The 21,683-nt window shown below is 42.7% G+C and overlaps 1 protein-coding gene across 1 annotated transcript in view; it reads left to right on the top strand.

The window, feature by feature from the left end:
- The window catches only part of KCNT2 (potassium sodium-activated channel subfamily T member 2), a 1,265,156-nt gene that overhangs the window by 734,064 nt on the left and 509,409 nt on the right, over window positions 1-21,683 (top strand). The window contains exons 18-19 of the mRNA XM_040359820.1: window positions 863-968; window positions 1,080-1,252. Of these exons, the coding sequence (XP_040215754.1) occupies window positions 863-968; window positions 1,080-1,252 (279 nt within the window). The remainder of the gene's footprint in view (window positions 1-862; window positions 969-1,079; window positions 1,253-21,683) is intronic.

The raw sequence follows: 21,683 nt of genomic DNA, 5'->3' as shown, positions 1-21,683 counted from the left end.
TACCCGGCCTTAGAATAGTAATTAGTTGAGATTCCTTCCTCTATTTTAATGTAGAGAATCCATGGGAAATCACACAGAACAATCTTCTTCTTTAGGAGACTTCTGAGGACCTTTATGATAGTCATCAGATTCCAGCTGCTGGAGTGATACCTTTATTTATAACAGGGCCTCACTAACACTGATGCCCAGTACACACCATCACTTTATGTGATGAAAAAAACGACATTTTCTGTGAAGTAAAAAATTACGTTTTTGAAACTTCAATTTTCAAAGACGAAGTTGCCTACACACCATCGTTTTTCTCACAATGTTCTAGCAAAGCGGGGTTACGTTCCACCACGTTTTTCCATTGAAGCTCGCTTCATAACTAGCTTCTGGGCATGCGCGGGTGTAAAAACGTCTTTTTAAACGACGTTTTTTGCTACACACGGTCAATTTCTGTGAAGTAAAAAACGACGTTTTGAAAAACGACACATAAAATTGAAGCATGCTTCAATTTTTTTTGGTCGTTTTTTAGAAGACATAAAACAAAGTTTTCCCCCACACACGGTCTTTTAAAGTGACGTTTTTAAAAACGTCATTTTTTTTCATCACATAAAGTGATGGTGTGTACGGGGCATTAGGCTAGGCCCCTGCTTAGTTTGCCTGCCAGTTAATACATTTCCAATCAAGCATATTGTATCACTGAACACCTGGGCACAGGAACCTAAGCAATCAACCCAACATTCACTGAGAAACGTTGCTCTAACTAATGGTTTTGATGTTTTTTAGTTTGTTGAAATGTAGAGGAATGGCAGGATAAAACAAAGATAACAATAGCGCTATGTGTTTGACTGTTTTTTTCCTATTTTTTTTATTTTAGGTATTCTAAAGGGTACCCCCCTAATTCACCATATATAGGAAGCTCACCTACCTTTTGTCACCTATTACAAGAAAAAGTACCTTTTTGTTGTCTTCGATTAGATAAGGTATACTTTACATATATAACTGTGTTTGATAAATATTTTTAAATAGTCAAAACTTATAGTAAAAAGTTACCCGACTCTTAATTCCATCCTTTCTTACCAATTATGTTTTAGGGTTGTCAACATAACTATTATGAAGATGCAAAAGCCTATGGATTCAAGAATAAAGTCATCATTGTTGCAGCTGAAACTGCAGGAAATGGACTGTATAATTTCATTGTTCCACTCAGAGCATATTACAGACCAAAGAAGGAGCTTAACCCCATCATTCTGCTTCTGGATAATCCGTAAGTGTTATAACAAGGAAACTTACATTTATTTGTAATGTTAAATACTTTTTATTTTATACAATAGAGGGCATTATAATCATCACTGTGTCATATATTTAAAGTTAAGTTTGAGTTTCTTGCTGATAAAAAAACAATGTATATACTGTAAAATAAACGAATATAGTGCAGCATAAAAAAAATATATACACATGCTTCACATAAATCTATCAATCGTTTATAAATAAAAATAAAACACATATAAATTGTCAATCGTAGATATCATGTGTGAAAAACAAATAAATAATAAAAATACACAAACACAAATAAAAACACAAAGTGCTATAACTGTTGCACAAAGCCCTCCAATTTTTTCATCACATGTTAAAAAGCAATAATTTTTCAGTGTCATATACTTTGCTTAACAGAGTCCTCTCCATGTGATAGGGGGCTTACTATGTTTTTTTTTTATTTTACATTTTTTTTTATTCTTTTTATTATTATAGTTAAAAAAAAAAATATATATATATATATATATATATATATATATATATATATATATATATATATATATATATATATATATATATACACACAGTATATATATATATATATATATATATATATATATATATATATATATATAAAAAAAAAATTTGGGGGGGGGTCTTTGGTGAGATATTAGAGATCTAAACGGATCCCAATGTCTCTCTTTTGAAAGGGTATACTTTGTCTAAAAACAAATATAGGAAATTGTAAGAATTGGTTTACTATTGACTTAGCATTGATGGACAATAAACTTTAAGTATGCTCACTAACAACAATCTCAAACACAAGAATGGAGTCTGAGGAAAGAAATTAGCTTGATTTCCCTATCAACACAGACAGTGTTGAGTCAGAGTCCCTCCCGCTGAGCCATTATCTGCTCCGGGTGGGGGGGGAGAGAAGCTGTCCATGCAGGGAGAAGACAGTGGTTATTGCTAGCGGCTATAGCAGCCGCTAGTGATAATCACTCTTAAAATCCGACATGCTGGTTTTACCAAAAGTGATTGATCGATCAACTTGGTACATTCAGCCTGCCCATATATGGTTTGAATCTTGGCCGGTTCAGCAAGAACAAGAGACAAGAGAATGGGGATGGTTGCCGCTCTTTGCGAAAGGTCCTAGTGACAAATCTATTTTCCTATACCCAAATTTGCAAATCCAAAAAGGATAGTGATTTTTCATGATAGGAAGGTTTGTAATTCTTGCAAATAACCCATCCAAATTATCAACAGGTCCTAGTGACAAATCTATTTTCCTATACCCAAATTTGCAAATCAAAAAAGGATAGTGATTTTTCATAATAGGAATATTCCTATTGTTGGAATTGAGTTCATCCAGGAAAGTAGATAGTAAACTTTAGGTTGCACGGATTGTCACCCAGCTCCTTTACAAAGGTTTGTAATTCTTGCAAATAACCCATCCAAATTATCAACAGGTCCTAGTGACAAATCTATTTTCCTATACCCAAATTTGCAAATCCAAAAAGGATAGTGATTTTTCATGATAGGAATATTCCTATTGTTGGAATTTAGTTCATCCAGGAAAGTAGATAGTTGTTCTCTGGTGCCCCCCAAGTCATCAAGACGTCATCAATGTACCTCAGCCACAGTAGACTGCGGCTGAGGTACAGAGAAGACCGGTGTACCGGAAACCCCAAATGGGACAGGGGTTAACGCCGTTTACGATATTCCATTCCTGAACCCAAGACAGCTACCGACTGTTACGTACCTGGTTACCAGAGTCTGATGCAGGGTAGCCCCTCTTACGGCTCTGGTTCGCGAGCCACTGAATATGAGAACAGCGGACTCGGAGCACAGAGGGGTAGGAGTGCCGATGTGGTGAAGAGAAGTCGCAGACGGACGGAACCCTCTTGATAGACGATGCTGAACGCAGGAGCGGAGGATGGGTCAGCGACCCGCACGGAAGCTGCGACTACAGCGGCACAACAGGAGACAGTTCAGATATATTGGTTAGCAGGAACAGACAGGCCGGGTCACAATGGTTAGTCAGGAAGGAGATGGCAGAAGGGTAGTCGGTAATACAAGCAGGTGGATCTGGCAACGGAGAGGTCCAGCAGGCGGATGGTCGGACGGAGCCGGGTCGGGATTGGAGAGGTAGAGTAGTCAGACAAGCCGGGTTCAGAGATCAATCAGGATTTCAGGCAGGTAGGAGAACAACAGGTCTCAGGTAGGGATCCAAAGTCAGAACTGCAGATCAGGCAGCGAAGACACTGTGCTGCTGAGGTGTTTAAATAGGGCAGCCTGCTGTTAATCACTGAAATCAGTCTGCACCGTTAACCCTTAAGTGGCAGATCCATGACATTGTGCTGTTGAGGTGTTTAAATAGGGCAGCCTGCTGTCAATCACTGAAATCAGTCTGCACCATTAACCCTTAAGTGGCAGATCCATGACACCGACACTCTACAATCCGGCAAACACGACCAATACGAATTCCCCCAGTAACGAGACACACAGCTCTGTTTGAGGTTCCACATGAATAGAGAGTTTAATGAGAAAATCAGGCTCTTATATACAGTTTATACAGTTATATACAGTTAGTAACCAAAATGAACATTGACTCAACTCCACCCACACCATTATACAATGGTTCCTAACGAGCCCCCTCAATACACATCTTTTAGTCAGACATTCTGACACCAACTCTGACATAATTTACATGAGCTAATTAACTAATCATTTACCTAGACATGGTGACTCTGAGACAGGACCCCTCAAGGTAGACATCCCGGCTCCGCTCACCTGCCACACAATACACATTTATCATCAATAGACCTTTAGACTGTCTGTTAACTTGCAATACACATTTTTCACAGGACTCCTTCACACAATACAGTGTCAATTAGCACAACACAATGAAAAGGTCTTAGGAGCCATCCTAGATTCAATTACATCACAGTAGCAGACGACATTAACACCTAACAGTCTGTGTTCCCACATTGAATGAGTCACTCTTTCAATTAACCTGTTGAGTTCAGAATCAACAACCTGTAAATAGTTCTTACAGATATCCTGTGATATATTGTGAATTACAGACCCATGTTAAAGCAATCCAAGATATGTCCATTATTTCCTGGCTCATACTTTGTAAGAGCTTCTGGATTCCACGGGCCCTCCCGTTACAACCGGTAAACCACCTCCTCTTCCCATATTGCTAAATGTAAACATGCATAGGATGGGGCCCAAGGGGCACCAATCGACGTGCCCCTAAGTTGTTGGTAGCTGGTTCCTAGAAATTGAGTACAGTTATGTTTTAACATAAATTCCAGGGTCTTAACTATAAACTCATTATGGGCAGAATTAGATATAAAACAACCTGTGTGCTAAAGTCAGCATAGTATTTTGGTCTAAATTGTTCACCATTTTGTAATGGGATTTGTGCGCAATTTTGTATCTAGGATCAGTGGGCCCATGCTCCACATTGAAAAGGTTGTAAGTTAATTCCTGTTTGTGGTAGAAATTATGGGATGTAATATTATCACGTAGGGAGGACGCACAACGGACATATTTGTAAAGGATATGGTCCTCTGATAATAGATGCCAGCGTCTGGCTAAAATCATGCATATATCCTAATGTTGGATAGAATATTTGGTGATCTGCCGTTACCTTGGGCAGGTCTCAAATAAGAAAGAAGTGTGGGAACATAACAAAGCTATATTGTAGGATTTCTTTAAAGACAGCTTACTATAACCCATAATTAGTAACCTTTGCCTAAGTAGGGGTGCTTGAGTAACAAAATCTTGATGCTGGGTGCAATTACGTCTAATACAAATGTTTTGATCTTAAGGTATATTCCTTATTAATGCTTCTGGGTGTGAGCTACTAGCATGCAATACTGTATTTCCAAACATTGGTTTACAATACAGGGTGGTTGCCAAAAAACTGTCTTTCAATTTCTTTATCTAAAAATTATATATTTGTATCACTATAATTCATGGTAAACTTTAGGTTGCATGGATTGTCACCCAGCTCCTTTACAAAGGTTTGTAATTCTTGCAAATAACCCATCCAAATTATCAACAGGTTGTCTATGTAGTGAAACCAGCATAATACATGGCTCAAATATGGAGTCATGTCCTCCAAAAACAAAGTTTCCTCTCCTCTAGATACAGTCAAAACACAAAAACATTGTGGGGGGAAATAAAATACAATGAGCTTAATGGGGTTGTAAACACTCAAAGTTTTTCACCTTCATGCATTTTATAATGAAAAACCTAATGTAGTGCAGCAGCCCCCCAGAGCCCTGCCTTTTACCTACCTGAACCCTATCGTTCCAGTGATGGACACGAGCACAGCAGCTCCAGCCGCTGTCTTAGGTCCTTTTTTTATAGATTGATAGCAGCAGGAGCCATTGTTGTCAATCAAATCCATTGACATGGATACTCAGGGTAGGGCCGAGTCCTGCTGTCTATGTGAAGCAGCAGGACTCGGGAGCGTGCTCGCATGAGTGCTCGCATGAGTGCCTCCATTGAAAGCGGCTCTCCATGGGGGGACTCGAGAAGAAGAGGAGCCAGGAGCGCCGCTGGGGGACACCAGGAAAGGAGGATCGGGATCATTTTGTGCAAAACCTTTGTACAGAGGAGGTAAGTATAAGGCCTCGTACAGACGAGAGGATTTCCGCTGGAAACGGTCCGCCGGACCGTTTCCAGCGGACATTCCTCCTCCGGATTTTGATCTGATGGCTTGTACACACCATCAGATCAAAATCCGCACAGAAAACATCCGCGGTCACGTGTCGTGACGTGTCCGCGCGCGTCGCCGTGACGATGACGCAGCGACGTGCGCGACGCTGGAAGGTAAATACTTCCACGCATGCGTCGAATCATTCCGACGCATGCGAGGGATGGGGATCGGACGGACTTATCCGGTGAGTCTGTACAGACGACCGGATAAGTCCGAGGGACAGGATTCCAGCGGATAGATTTCTTAGGCCCCATACACACGAGAGGATTTATCCGCGGATACGGTCCACCGATTTTGATCCGATGGAGTGTACTCACCATCGGATCGAAATCCGCGCCGAAATCCCATCGCGATGACGTGTCGCGCCGTCGCCGCGTCATCATGCGCGACGCTGTCATATAAGGAATTCCTAACATGCGTCGAATCATTACGACGCATGCGGGGGATTGATTCGGACGGATTGATCCGGTGAGTCTGTACAGACCAGCGGATCAATCCGTTGGGATGGATTCAAGCGGATAGATTTGAAAGCATGTCTTCAAATTTTTATCCGCTGGAAATCCATCCCAGGGGATAAAAATCCACGGAAACAGATCCGCTGGATTGTACACACCAGGGGATCTATCCGCTGGTGCCGGTCCGCGGATCAATTCCAGCGGATGGATCCTCTCGTGTGTATGGGGCCTAAGCGTGCTAAGAAATTTTTATCCGCTGGGAATCCGTCGGCTGGACAAATGTCTGCCGAAAATTTTCTCCGCTCGGGCCTACACACGACCGGATCTTTCCGCTGGAACTGATCCGCGGATAAATTCCAGCGGATAGATCCGGTCGTGTGTACGGGGCCTATCAGGTTTGTTATTTAAAGAAAAACCTTTACAACCCCTTTAAGGTGTTACTAAACTCAAGACCCTGCATTTACTATATCTGCTCTCCCACAGTACACAGAACATGGAAATATAAACATGGAAAATATCTTTTCTCATCAGCAGTATATAGCAGTCTTGTGACTTCTATGAGTGTCTAGTTAAAGCTTGTAGGAGGAGTTTTCATTCTCCCATGGTTGTCCAATGAGAATGCAGGACCCCTAAACCTCTGTCTGGACAGTGCTGAACACATGCACTCTCCTAAGAAAACAAAAAAACTCTCTAGCAATACACACTAAACTGAGCATGTGCAGCTGGCTCTGTAAATATCAATTTTATTTTTGGAGACAGTGGAAGAAGGAGATGATCAGAGAATCCAGGATCAAACAGCCTTTTTTACACAATGCAGAAGTTTTCAGAACCTTGAAGGTTCCACAGTAAGTATAACAAGTATGCTTTACTGCATATACAGATTGATTTTGCTGTTGTGGGTTTAGTAACACTTTAATATGAACAATTGCTTTGTCATCGTGATTAATCTTGACCATTGCAGCGCCCTTTCTCAAGTAAAGGGCCTTGACTTTAAATTGTTATGAGCAGGGCACTAGGAGGGACACAGCCCCCCCTCAATTTGTTTGAATACATCCAAGGTATCACAAACATATGATGGTAAACTCACTACATAGGAAAAAACCTATATAGCGATTAGCATTTTTAGTTTATAAGCCTATGCCTGATACAATTGATCTGTAGGTGATGTAAACTTTTTGTGTAACCTATGGAGTGTGTAGAATGTGAAAACACATGGAAATCGTACGTTTAATAAAACATATGTATCCTGATCAATTAAAGCATCCATAACTGCTCCAGCAAGGATGTAAATTCTGATGTAAATTCCTGAACCCTTAAAGGGGGGATCAATCAGTAGCACTATCTGTTGGCCAGTACATCCTGGCACATTTTTTTATTTTGAGTTCCATTAATTATCACTATGTTGCCCCCCTTATCGGAGGGCTTGAAAATGATATCTGGGTAAATTGTAAGGTTACTTAAGCCGTCTTTGTGCTGGAGTTAGATTCTGATTCTCTAACCGAATGCCCATTTTCTTCATATCTTTACCAGTGTTATAACAAATGTCCAAATATTGGGATTAATTAACCACTTAAGGATTGGAAGGATTTGCCCCCTTCCTGACTAGGCCATTTTTTGCGATACGGCACTGCGTCGCTTTAACTGACAATTGCGCCGTCATGTAACGCTGTACCCAAACAAAATGTATGTCCTTTTTCCCCCACAAATAGAGCTTTCTTTTGGTGGTATTTGATCACTATAAACAATCACTAGCGCTATAAAAAAAAAAAAAAGCCAACAATTTCATAAGAAAAAACAATATTATTTATTTTTTGCTATAATAAATATCCCTAAAAAAAGTAAAAGAGCAAATTTCTTCATTAGTCCGGGCCGATACATATTTATATCTACATATTTTTGATAAAAAAAAAAAAATTAACGTATATTGATTGATATTGGACCATTGACATCTATACAGCAATCAGAGCTAAAAATAGCCACTGATTACTGTATAAATGTAACTGGCAGTGAAGGGGTTAACACTTTGGGGGGATTAAGGGGTTAAGTGTTCCCTAGGGAGGTGTTTCTAACTGTGGGGGGAGTGTAGTGAATAGAGGAGGAGACAGTTTGCAGTTCCTAATCACTAGGAACAGACGATCTGTCTATCCTCTCCTGACAGAATTGGGATCTGTCTGTTTACATTGACAGATCCCTGTTCTGTGTCTCTCAAGAGCGATCGCAGGTGGCCGGCAGACATCGCAGGCCACCGCCCATGCGCAGATGGCTCAGACGTCGCGCTGTGGGCGCGCGCCCCCCTAGTGGTCTTGAAACGGCCAACGTACCATGACGATGATTAGCCCAGGAGAGCCAACCTCTGCGGCAGCTAGTCTTTAAGTGGTTAAAAGAAGTCACTCTGAATGTGGACCGGTCAAACCCTTATCTCTTTTAAGATGTTTCAGGTGACACTCAACACAGTTGCTTACATCATTGTTTGTGAGTTGTAATATCTGTGCATTGCCCATGCTACAGGTGAGTGCTGTAAGGAGGAACGGGGTACTTTCATGTGAAAACTCCTGTCCTCCAATCCTAGGAACCACTGCCAGGACCAATAAAAATTTCATATTACTGCAATTCTCCCCTGCCCCCATATTGCTGAATCGATTAAGAAATGGATTAAGGACACTAGGGTTGTTTTACTAAAACTCGAGAGTATAAAATCTGGTGCAGTTCTGCATAGAAACCAGTTGTTTTCTCTCAAAGCATAATTGAACAATCTGAATTTAAAAGCTGTTGTGCTACCATGACTGTGCTGCACCAGATTTTGCACTCTCCAGTTTTAGTAAATCAAAACCCCATGACTTTAAATTTAGCCAGGGTATATGTAAGGCCTCGTACACGCGACCGAGGAACTCGGCGGTCGAAACACATCATTTTCCTCGTCGAGTTCTTGTCAGGCTTGTCAAGGAACTCGACAAGCAAATTTTCTCCGTTCCCGTCGAGGAAAAAGAGAACATGCTCTCTTTTTGGCTCGTCGAGTTCCTCGACAGTTTCCTCGCTGAAAAATGTACACACGTCCGGTTTCCTCGGCAAAAAATTCTCCCACCAAGTTTCTTGATGGATTCTGCCGAGGAAACTGGTCGTGTGTACGAGGCCTAAGGGTTTACAGCCACTTTAAAAAATGGACATGGTTCTTGTCAGTTTAGCTGTGGTGCTAAGGTCTCATGCACACTGCTCATTATAAAAACTCCGGTAGTGTTAGCTGTGGAAAGCTGTAGAATGAGTTTTACAGTGTTTTTGCTGTAGCATTTTTTATAGCTTTTTGTTAGCAAAACTATACTTCCAAAAAAGCTCATGGCTCACAGATGCTCATAAACGCAGAACCATGGTTCCTTCAGCCGTCAACATTGTCATTTGTATTACTATTCTACCTCCAGGTAAGAGTGGTTGGGAAACGTTTGTTCCCCCTCTTCCTTTTATTCCCCTCTGTTCCATCCATGAGAGTAATTTGCACTTACTCCTATTATTATGTTTTATCATAGATACTTCTGTTTTTAATTGCTCCTGATGATTGGGAATACATAGAGCTACTCAACTACTGCTACATGCTACATCATTGCAAAATATATTTCTGAGATTCATCTGTTTACTATGTTATTGCCAATATATGGCTATTGTCATTATTTATTTTTCAATCTCTATTTATGTTGGAATATATGTATATACATGAGATATTAAATTGTTACCCAATGTCATCAATTATTACAGTCATTACCATCATATGATTGTTTATCAGAATCAACAAACATGATTGCATTTTTATTTTAGCAATGTACTTCATTTAACCACTTAAGCCCCGGACCATATTGCTGGTCAAAGACCTTTTTGCGATTCGACACTGCGCCGCTTTAACTGACAATTGCGCAGTCGTGCGACGTAGGTCCCAAACAAAATTGGCGTCCTTTTTTTCCCACAAATAGAGCTTTTTTTTGTGGTATTTGATCACCTCTGTGGTTTTTAGTTTTTGCGCTATAAACAAAAATAGAGCGACAATTTTGAAAAAAAATAATATATTTTACTTTTTACCATAATAAATATCCCCCAAAAATATATAAAAAAAAAGTTTTTTTCCTCAGTTTAGGCCGATACGTATTCTTCTACATATTTTTCGTAAAAAAATCGCAATAAGCGTTTATTGATTGGTTTGCGCAAAAGTTATAGCGTTTAAAATATAGGGGGTAGGGGGGGCGGAGCTTGGTGAGGACCGGAATGGCCGCATGAGAGGAGAGCTCCAGCATCAACGGGGATACAGCGCCTAACTACAGCTAACTCAGCGGCGATTAAGACTCACTGACCGGGCGTCCGGGTCCCGCTGACCTCCCGCGGGATGCCGAACAAACGAAAAGGCCTCCAGCGGCCCCAAAAACTGACGGAGTACGTTGCATGGGAGCAGAGGCAAGATGGCGCCGGGCCTTCCGGACCATCTGCAGCCAGCACTCCACAGGCGGCTCAATCCAAAGGAACTCACCTTCAGCCAGAAAACAATCTCCTGTGTCCTCCTGTGCCTCGGGGAGCCCGGAAAAGTCGCGGCCTAAGCTGGATGGCACGGATCCCGCTCCAGAGGTTAGTGTGGGCCTAGATTCTGGGGATGACACCAGGGAACTCCCTGAATCCATAGACCGCTTCCCTACTACTAATCAGCCAGTGCTGGATACGACACTTAAGGACATGTTAGTCTCGCTCAGGACCTCGCTTCATGGCGATATGATGTCCTGCATGCGCAAATTTGGCAAAGAACTGCAAAATGTATCGGCCAGGGTGGACCACGTGGAGACCAAAATGGGGGAGTACGCAGACACCATTAACAGCCTGGTGGACGCACATGATGCTAGAGATGAGGAGATGGAAGCAGTGAGGGCCAAAATCGCAGATATCGAGGACCGTGCAAGGAGGAACAACCTTAAAATAAGGGGGGTCCCTGATACAGTTCAGCAGTCAGACCTACATGGCCATGTTACCCTCATAATCACTTCTATCTTGCCTGATGTCTCAGAGATGGACGTTACTATAGACAGGATACACCGGTTGCCCAAACCTTCCCATTTGCCTGATAATGTGCCCGGGGACGTTATACTACGCCTCCACTTCTACCACATAAAAGATCGTTTGATGAGAGCAGCCCGTAACAAGGATCTTGTCCCTGATCAGCACAAAGATCTGCAGTTCTTTGCCGACCTGTCCCAGTACACACTGCAGAAGAGACGCAATTTGAACACCATCTGCAAGGCCCTACGTAACCACAATATTGCCTACAAATGGGGGTTCCCTACTAAACTTATTATTACGAATAAGGGCAAAGACTTTATTGTCGACTCCCTCTCCAGAGGGCTTGACCTGCTCAAATCCTGGCTCATTATCCCTGAGGGAGACACACGGGGCCCGAACAGAGAGGACCCATCACGTGTCAGGGATGACTGGCACCTAGTCGACGCGAAAAACGCCCGCTCGCACCGCTGAAGTGCCCGCTGAGATAAACACTTGCTTCACTTTATCTACAGCTGTAAACCCCTGTTGAGGAGCTTGTTCACCAAGCTAGACTTTTTCCCCTGTTCTGAGATAGCGTTTGTACACGCTACACTCGGGTAGCCATGACCTACCTCACCCGTTTAATTACTTTGTTTGTTTTGGTTCACGGTTTTTTCTCTTTTTCCTCTTTTTTTGTTTGGAGCCTATCTACCACAGTCGGAGAAAACACATTTCTTCTAGATCTCGAAAAGCCACACAGCGCACCAAGATCTTACCGGATAAGGGAGGAGTCCCCTCATCTTACGCAAGCCTCGAAAACTGTAAGTGATGCACCCATTCTATACTTAGCAATGACTTTCTCTTCTGACCCACCATGCCAGTTACATTTCTGACAATTAATGCCAAGGGCTTGAACCATCCGGTGAAGAGGAAATCCCTGTGGAATGAGGTCATCCTTCATAAAGGTGATGTACTTTGTGCCCAAGAGACTCATTTCCACAATCAGAAAATGCCCTCTTGCAATCACCCTAAGTTTCCTCACATATTCACGGCGAGTGCACCAGCCAAGAAAGGAGGGGTGCTTACTGCGATTAGAGACACAGTTTCATTCACCAAACACAGTGAAACGGCCGACCCTCTAGGCGATACCATATCTTAGTGTGTGACATTGCCTCCACTACGTACACCATTGTAAATGTGTATGCGCCCAATGTGTATGCGCCCAACAACCACCAAGTCCTCAGAAAGGTCAAACAGGTGCAAAAGGGCTATCTTCTCCTCTGCGGAGATTTCAATCTCCCTCCTGACCCGTTAGTAGACTTGACGTCCTGCTCAAATAGACATCGCCTCTCGTTACAACCAATTTTGCATACACAAGAACTCTACGACATCTGGAGATGCCTCAATGGATCAGAGAGGGACTTTTCCTTTTTTTCATCGAGTCATCAAGTCTACACCAGGCTGGATTTATTTCTTACAGACAAGTGGCTGTTACCCAAACTTTCTGCATCTAAAATTAATGACATTACGTGGTCTGACCATGCCTCGGTGACGCTGTCGTGAATTCATGTTTCGTCTGGCGGTCCAACTCGAGGCTGATCCAGGATGGGGACTCTAGGGCCTTGCTGCAGGAAGAACTGTCTACTTTTTTTGCTAACAATGCTGACTCTGTTGCTAGCCCTATGACTCTTTGGAATGCCCATAAGGCATATATGAGGGGAGTGTTGATTAAAATGGGTGCTGGGGTGCGGAGAAGGAGTAGACAGCGTATACAAGACTTGCTAACCAAAATTCATTCCCTAGAGGTTCAGAATAAGAAAGACACCTCCCCGGCATTATCTGCCCAACTATCGCAGCTCAGGTATGACTTGCGACTAGTTTTACTTGATAATTTTGACCTTGCAACCAAGCGCCTCAAGATGCAGTATTATGTTAGTGGCAATAAGGCCGGGAAACTGTTAGCCAACCGCCTTAGAGGGATTAGATACAAGACCAAAGTACCTTACATTTTACATCCTTTCACTGGGGAAAAGTTATATCACCCACAGGCCATAGCAGATGCGTTTAGTTGCTATTACAATTCCCTTTATAACTTGTGAGATGACCGAACCACGACTCAACCTACCGACTCCATGATAACAAACTTCTTAGATCAGGTCAATCTCCCCCGAGTTACACCGTCCCAGTTAGCAGAACTTAACTCACCTTTTGAAATCCAAGAAATTATCACAGCCATTGACTCCCTTCCTATTAACAAATCTCCGGGACCTGATGGGTTCACTGGGGAGTATTTTAAATCCTTTAAATTTGATTTAGCTCCCTACTTATCCAAGGTATATAATGCAGCTGTCTCCTCCTCCTCCTTCCCGGCTGAGATGCTCCGTGCTCTTATCGTGGCACTTCCAAAACCAAGGAAGGACCCAACCACACCACAGAACTTCAGGCCGATTTCCTTGTTGAACAGCGATCTGAAGCTCTATGCCAGGCTCATCGCAAACAGGCTGGTGGATCTATTGCCATCCCTGATCCATATGGATCAATCGGGGTTAACGAAGGGGAGGCAGACGGCAGATGCAACAAGACGTCTGATAAATGTTATTCATGCAGTAAATGTGACCAAAACGCCTTCTCTGCTCCTCGCTTTGGATGCAGAGAAGGCGTTTGATAGGATACACTGGGAATACTTGACAAAAGTTCTGCAATAATGGCACTTTATACCAATCCCTCAGCACAAGTATATATATCCGGCATGCAATCTTCTTCGTTCAATATCACTAATGGGACTCGACAGGGGTGTCCATTATCCCCGCTTATATTTAACCTCCTTATGGAGCCTTTGGCCTCCTACATTCGATCGCATCCCCAGATTAAGGGTATTAGAAGCAGGGACTCAATGCACACTATAAGCCTCTTTGCGGATGATATCATCCTGATGCTTACAGATGTGGAAAACTCTTTGGTATCAGTTCAGGAAGTACTAAAACTATTCTCATCAGTGTCTTACTACAAGGTCAATGACACCAAGTCCTACATCCTGGGAATGGGTATTCCTCCAGAGCTTCAACGATCCTTGAGCTTGAGATTCCCATATGTTTGGAGAGAAAAAGGGGTCTCGTATTTAGGTATCACTCTCACTCCTAAATCTTCTGAATTGGTTAAAGAAAATTACTACCCCCTTTTACAGTCACTTCCCTCTAAGTTAAACAACCTGGCAAGATTTGAACTCTCTTGGTCTGGCCGCCTAGCGGCCTTCAAGATGCAAATCCTTCCACAAATCATTTACATCTTTAGAACAGTACCTATACCAGCCCCAGCCTCCTTCTTTTCTTCCTTGCAATCCCTGATCAATAAGTTCCTGTGGGGAGGTAAGAGGGCCCGCTGTGCATTTAGCAAGAAAATTAAGCATAGATCAGCAGGGGGGATAGGACACACGCATATTAGAGATTACCATTCTGCATCCATTCTCGCCCAGCTGAAGGGTTGGTTTCCATCCACGACACCAAGTCTTTGGTCCATGCTAGAGAGCCATCAGGTCCCAGGGGGAAACTTGCATAATTACTTACTGTCCAGTACCTCCCTCCCCCACCCATCTTCCATGATGAGTCCGACAATTCATAGCTCAATAGCTACCTGGAGGTCACTAGTGCTGCACTCATTCCCTGAGCAGAGATCCTTACCGTTGCAGATCCCAATATCAGCATTGTCACTGCTCATTCCCAATTTGTCCCTCTCCACGTGGGATCGGGAGGGGGGGTTGAATATCGAGGATCTATATGTTGGGCCTGCTATCAAGACCTTTAGAACCCTCCAATTAGAATTAGCAATACCTTCCACCGACCACTATAAGTATCTACAAATAGGCCACCTCCTGAAAACATTTCAGAATACCTATGTCTCACTCCCGTGGCAGATCTCCCAGTACTACCTGTCCAAGTCACCGAAAGTGAAAGGCATCTCTTTATTCTACTCCCTTTTGCAAAATAAATGTGTGTTTCAAAAGAATCTCAATATGAGAGCATGGGAGAAAGATTTCAATACAGTGTATTTGGAGGACCAGTGGCAATTAGCCCTCAAGGTCACATATTCATCCACTAGGAGTGCCAACCTGTGGGAGTTGTATCAAAAACTCCCGCTGCGATGGTATTTTACACCCTACCGTATTTCCAAGTTTTCCCCTGGAGGATCCTCCCTTTGTTGGAGGATGTGCGGGAATACTGGCACACTGTATCATCTGCTTTGGGCATGTCCTGGAGTTTCTCAATACTGGAAGTCTGTATTCAAGCTGATATGACAAGTGACAGGTCTCGTTCTGGACCCAAGGCCGGGGATGGCATTGCTTTCCCTGGAAATGGACTCAGTGCCACACCATCTAAGATCCTTGCTGTCCCATGTGTTAATGGCGGCTAGACTAGCTTTGGTTAGGCATTGGAGAGACTTGTCATCTCTGGGCCTGGCCGAAACTGTGCAAATAATCCATACACATGGAACTTATGAACAAATGTTTGACTCTGGTATGGGAGGCAGATCTGGCGTAGGTAAATGTTGGGAACTTTGGAATAACTGGTACAACAATTAACTAATTATGTGTCCCCTCCATTTCAACTGGTACTCATTGATGATCTATATCTGTACTGCAAACTCCTTACTTCAGTCTAGATGTGGCTCCTTCTTCTTCTTCTTCTTCTTCTTCTTCTTCTTCTTCTTCTTCTTCTTCTTCTTCTTCCTCTTCTCCCTCTTTTTTCTTCGTCTTTTTCTTCCTCTTCTCTTCTCTCTATTCTCCCATCCTTTTCTCTCCTTTTAGTTTCTCTCTCCCTTTTGATCAATAAGCACTTATTGGTACTTCTTGGTTATTGTTGGTTAATGATACATGACACCCGTTAGTAAAGTGCATTATCTTTCCCTGATGGGGGCGGTGACTATATACCTGTGGCATACATACTCCTACATGTTTTTGTTGTGGATGATCCATAGACCTGTTAGTATGTACGTATGTCGTGTAAACGCACTGTAAAGCTGGTTGTCTCCCCCACACTGTGATGTGGAGAATCTGAATACTTGCACTATGTCTGTATTATGTGTTAAACCCTAATAAAAAACTATTGAAATTAAAATATAGGGGGTAGTTTTATGGCATTTTTATTAATATTTTTTTTTTACTAGTAATGACGTCGATCAGCGATTTTTTTTTTCCGGTACTGCAACATTATGGCGGTCACTTTTGACACATTTTTGGGGCCATTGGCATTTTTATAGCGATCAGTGCTATAAAAATGCATTGATTACTATAAAAATGCCACTGGCATGGAAGGGGTTAACACTAGGGGGTGGGAAGGGGTTAAGTATGTTCCCTGGGTGTGTTCTAACTGTAGGGGGGGTGGACTCACTAGGGGAAATGACTGATCGCTGTTCATACATTGTGTGAACAGACGGTCAGACATTTCTCCCCCGACAGGACCGGGAGCTGTGTGTTTACACACACAGCTCCCGGTCCCCGCTCTGTAACGAGCGATCGCGGGTGCCCGGCAGTGATTGCGACCGCTGGGCAAGCACGCGGGAGTCAGTAGCGAGCCGGGGGCACGTGCACGCCCCTAGTGGCCGCTTCGAGAGCAGACGTTATACTACGTGCTATTGCGCAGGAGTGCCGACCTGCCGCCGTAGAACTGCGGCGGCTGGTCGGCATGTAGTTAAAGTCCCACCAATTTCCCCCTTTGTCCAAATATATTAGGGATGGAGGCATATGAATCTACCCTTCATTGCCTCATATAAAGTCCCACCTCCATTTCCCCCTATTCTATGCATAAACGCAGAATAGCTGCATTTTCATCGTTTTTTAACACTTCACGTCTAACCCACTAGTTCTGCGGGTTTTTTCCAGCCAGAAAATGCCCTTGCCAAAAAATGCTGATACAAGCCTATGTGTGTACAGACACATAGGATAACATGCTGATAACAGCAGCTGTAAAAATGTCCAGTGTGCATGAGGCCTAAAAGTGTTTTTGTACAGTCCACCTCTTGAATTGGCTAGGAGAATGGACTGACTGCATCAATGAGGAGATACTACAGGTAAACTTTGAAACTCACCTTATTTTGTTGGCAACTCGTCTTTTCATTGGACAGTAAATTAACTGTTTGTGGCAGTAAATTTATTAGATAAGTCAGATTGGGGTAGAAAATTCCATAGGCAGCAGTTATCCATTAATTAAAATAGCATGTTCTTAATTAATTATCTTACATGAATCAACATGGTTTTCACTATACCTACCAAGAGTAGCTGGACAGGTGCTAGTGGCTTTGAACCTATGGCCACCTAGCTTCTACCCTGACAGCTTGGAATGTATGTAAAGTCGTTTAAAAGCCCTTCTCATTTGTTCCATCAGAGCATCTTCCGCAATAGCTTTCTGGAGGTCGCTTGCACTCCTCTCTTTTGTTAGCACAAGCTATTTATATCCTAACCTGCTTTGATTATGTAGCTATGTCTGTGATGAATGATTTGCCTCTGAGCAACTGCGGGTTCCTCTAATGTATGCAGCACGATAATAGATGATTCCTTTATATCCATTTTAGAGAGCAGTTTATAATCAATATCCTTGCTGCTATTTACAAAGACTTGTGACACATATAGGGTTGCTGCAGAGCTATGCATATTCAATAAACCTATAATACAATAACCATGTTCAATAAAGCTTCAGCAAAGTTACAGAGGATGTTTGTTTTCTGGCTACCTAACAGACAGATATAAAGTTGATCAGGCATTGTTTGCTTAGGGTGGGTAAAGGAGAACGCCCAATAACAATTTACAATGGGGCCACCAATGTTTAAAAAAAGACATAAGGGCATATTTTTAGATATGCGAGTAACATAGGGGGGGGGTGCAATTTCCTATTCAGTAAAATACACATTCAATGCATCAGGGTGCTATGACCCAAGCTTTTTGCTGATTTCTAGGAAAAGCAGTTAGCATTTTATAATTTTGTGCCTGTTACATAACACTTTGCTTGGTTGCAAACTGAAATAGAAGGATATTTTTCATAAGACTAAATTGCAAGCTGGATTATGTCTGCATTATTTAATCAATTTTCATGAAATTGAATGCTGTTTTTTTTCAGGAGGCAATTGGCTTTTTTGTAAAAGCCATCCAGCAGCTAATTAGCTGCTGGATGGCTTTTACAGGTGGCTGGGATGGGTTGCAACCCCTCTCCCCCATGCCCCTCTGGGATCTTTGTCCTACCAGAGAACCCATAACTGAAGCCGGCGGCTCCACTCACTTACCATCGAGCCATTGGACGACTGAAAGGTCTTTGATGAGATCTATGGTATAGGATACCGCAAGTGACAAGTACTGTTGTCACTTCTGGTTTCCCCATAAGTAAACAGCACCGTTTTTAAATCTTGAAAGCATTCGATCACACCAATCTTGGTGTGATCAGATGCTTTTAGGTCAGAGGAGACATCTGAGGTCTAATAGACCCCAGATCTCTTCATTAGGAGTACCTGTCACTGCCTATTACTGTCACAAGTGGTGTTACATTCCTTGTGATAGCAAAAAAATGACAGTGTCCCTGTCCCCCCTGATGCTCGCATGCAAAGACGATTGCATGTGTTGGTCCTGCATGCATACATAAAAGATGATTGCACCACACATGTGAGGTATTGCCACAAATGTCAGAGCTAGAACAATAATTCTAGCACCAGATCTTCTCTGTAACTCTAAACTGGTAATCTGTAATGAGCTTAAAAAGCATCGCCTATAGAGATTTTTAAAATGGTAGTTTGGCGCCATTTCACAAGCGTGACATGTTTGATATCTATTTAGTCAATGTAACAGCATATGTAAAAAAATATCCCAAAAATTGGGTATTATATTGTTTTTGTAGGTATTAAAATTCTTTAAAGTGTATTTTTTCCCCAAAATTGCATTAAAAAAACACTACTCAAATACCGTGTGACATAAAACCCACCAATTTATTCTCTAGAGCTTCTGCTTAAATATTTATATATATGCAATAGTTTGTAGATCCTTTTTTTTCATAGCGTCATGTATAGTTCAGGATACTTAACACTCTGACCAACCTGCAGGCTACAGCTAAACAGGTAAGGGTTAACACAAAACATGAGGATACACAGGAAAGCACAGAATACTGTACCCACAGCAATGGCAGACGTACAGTGCAGAATTGGGGTAACAGCCTTAGGCCCCGTACACACGACCGAACATGTCTGCTGAAACTGGTCCGCGGACCAGTTTCAGCAGACATGTTCGGTCGTCTGTACAGCCGATCGGACAGGATTCCAGCGTACATTTGCCCGCCAGACCGTTTTCGAGCGGGCAAATGTTTCTAAACATGTTTAGAAACATGCCCGCTGGAATCCTGTCTGTCGCACATGTTCGGTCGTCTGTACAGACTTATCGTACATGTCCGATCGGCCGCCATCCCTCGCATGCGTCGAATGACTTTAACGCATGCGTGGAAGTATTGAACTTCCAGGGCCGCGCACGTCGCCGCGTCATCGTCGCCGCGACAGCGCGGCCTCGTCACCGCGTATCATGTACGCGCGGATTTCTGTATGATGGAACCTCAGAATCTTGAGAAATCTTCCAGAAAGTCAGGGACACTTGAAAATAGTGGGGGGACCAGGCACTAGCTAGAGAATGCTGGAGGTAATGAGTTCAGCTTAACTAGAAAGGGAGGTGGCCTGGCTGGGCTGGGGCAGGGCATGCAGCTTGTTGAACCACCAGCAGTGAACAACCATTCTAGAATAGAAATCTTGTGGGATAATAGGTAATGACAGGACCTTGCAGGTTCAAGCTATTTAACTACATGTACCAGCATGCCTGCTCGTCTGTGGAAATAAAAGTAACAGATCAGCAACAAAACTGATCTGTGAAAGACACATATATTTCATTAATGAGTATTCTAAGCACAACACTTAATTTTACATATATTAAATGGCCCTGCTCCTTGGTATATATCGACAAAACCTTTTATCGCTTTAACCACTTCCCGCCTGCCATATAGCAAAATGATGGTGGTTCTGTTATCCTGACTAGCCAGGATAAGCTGCGATCATGCAGCCATGCGCAGCACGGTGATTGGTGGTGTGGTGTGTCAGTCTGACACACTGCATCTTCGATTGAGGTAAAGCGCCTATGACGTAAGCTCTTTACCACATGATAAGCTGTGTCCAATCACAGCTGATCACAGCTGACAGGTGCGAGTAGAGGCAGGGCCGGCCCTATGATGGGACCGGGTGGTACCATGGGTACCAGGCAGCACTTTTAGGGGGCGGCATACTGACGCCCCCAGCCCGTTACGCCCACTCCGCTGCCTGTGAGGAGCGCGGCGCCGGGCTGCCTGAGAGGACACCAAAAAAAAACACAATTAGCGTACTTGATTAGTTTGCGCAAAAGACATTGTGGCCGCCGGCAATTCACAGGTCCCTTTATACTCCTGGATATATGTATAGAGCCCCGACAGGTCCTTTTATATGCCTATATGCATGTATAGAGCTATGACAGGCCCTCTTTATACTTATTTATACATGTATAAAGCCATAACAGGTTCTCTTTATACATCTATAGAGCCATGACAGGCCCTCGTTATACTCCTTTATACATGTATAGAGCCATGTCAAGTACTCTTTATAGTCCTATATACATTTATAGAGCCATGACAGGTCCTCTTGATATTCCTTTACATGTAAAGAGTCATGACAGGTCCTCTATATACATGTATAGAGCCATGACAGGTCCTCTATATACTTCTTTATACATGTATAGAGCCATGACGGGTCACCCATTAGTTATCATGAAATAAAATAATGAATGTGGGGGCCCTTTGGTTAGCGTGATGCCAATCAGTGCCCATTACCGATGGCACTCTGTGTCTTCTAACCATAGTGCTAGCCAATGTACAGTACTTGTTATTTTGTCTCATTTTAATGTTTTTTTTTCTTTTTTATATCCTTTTTTTAGTGCAACTTTTTACATTCAACCATTGTTGTTCTTTTTGATTCTCTGTCAGTGAAATTTTTCTCTTGCTGTATAATCATAGGTTTCTTTATTATACCCCATTTCATTCACAATATATACATGCACTGATTAGTTTACAGCATTTAGATCTCGCCTGCTCGTCTTTTTCAGCCACAGCCGGAGCTTCATGTTTTATAGCAACACACCCAGATTTCTATTGCACAATACTAGCAGGAAATGCAGATTTTTGTATGTTTGTGGAATGCACTTCTGGTCTACT

This window comes from Rana temporaria, chromosome 7 (assembly GCF_905171775.1).
Source record: "Rana temporaria chromosome 7, aRanTem1.1, whole genome shotgun sequence".
NCBI classification, from domain to species: domain Eukaryota; kingdom Metazoa; phylum Chordata; class Amphibia; order Anura; family Ranidae; genus Rana; species Rana temporaria.
This window is presented reverse-complemented; position numbering and strand designations above follow the sequence as displayed.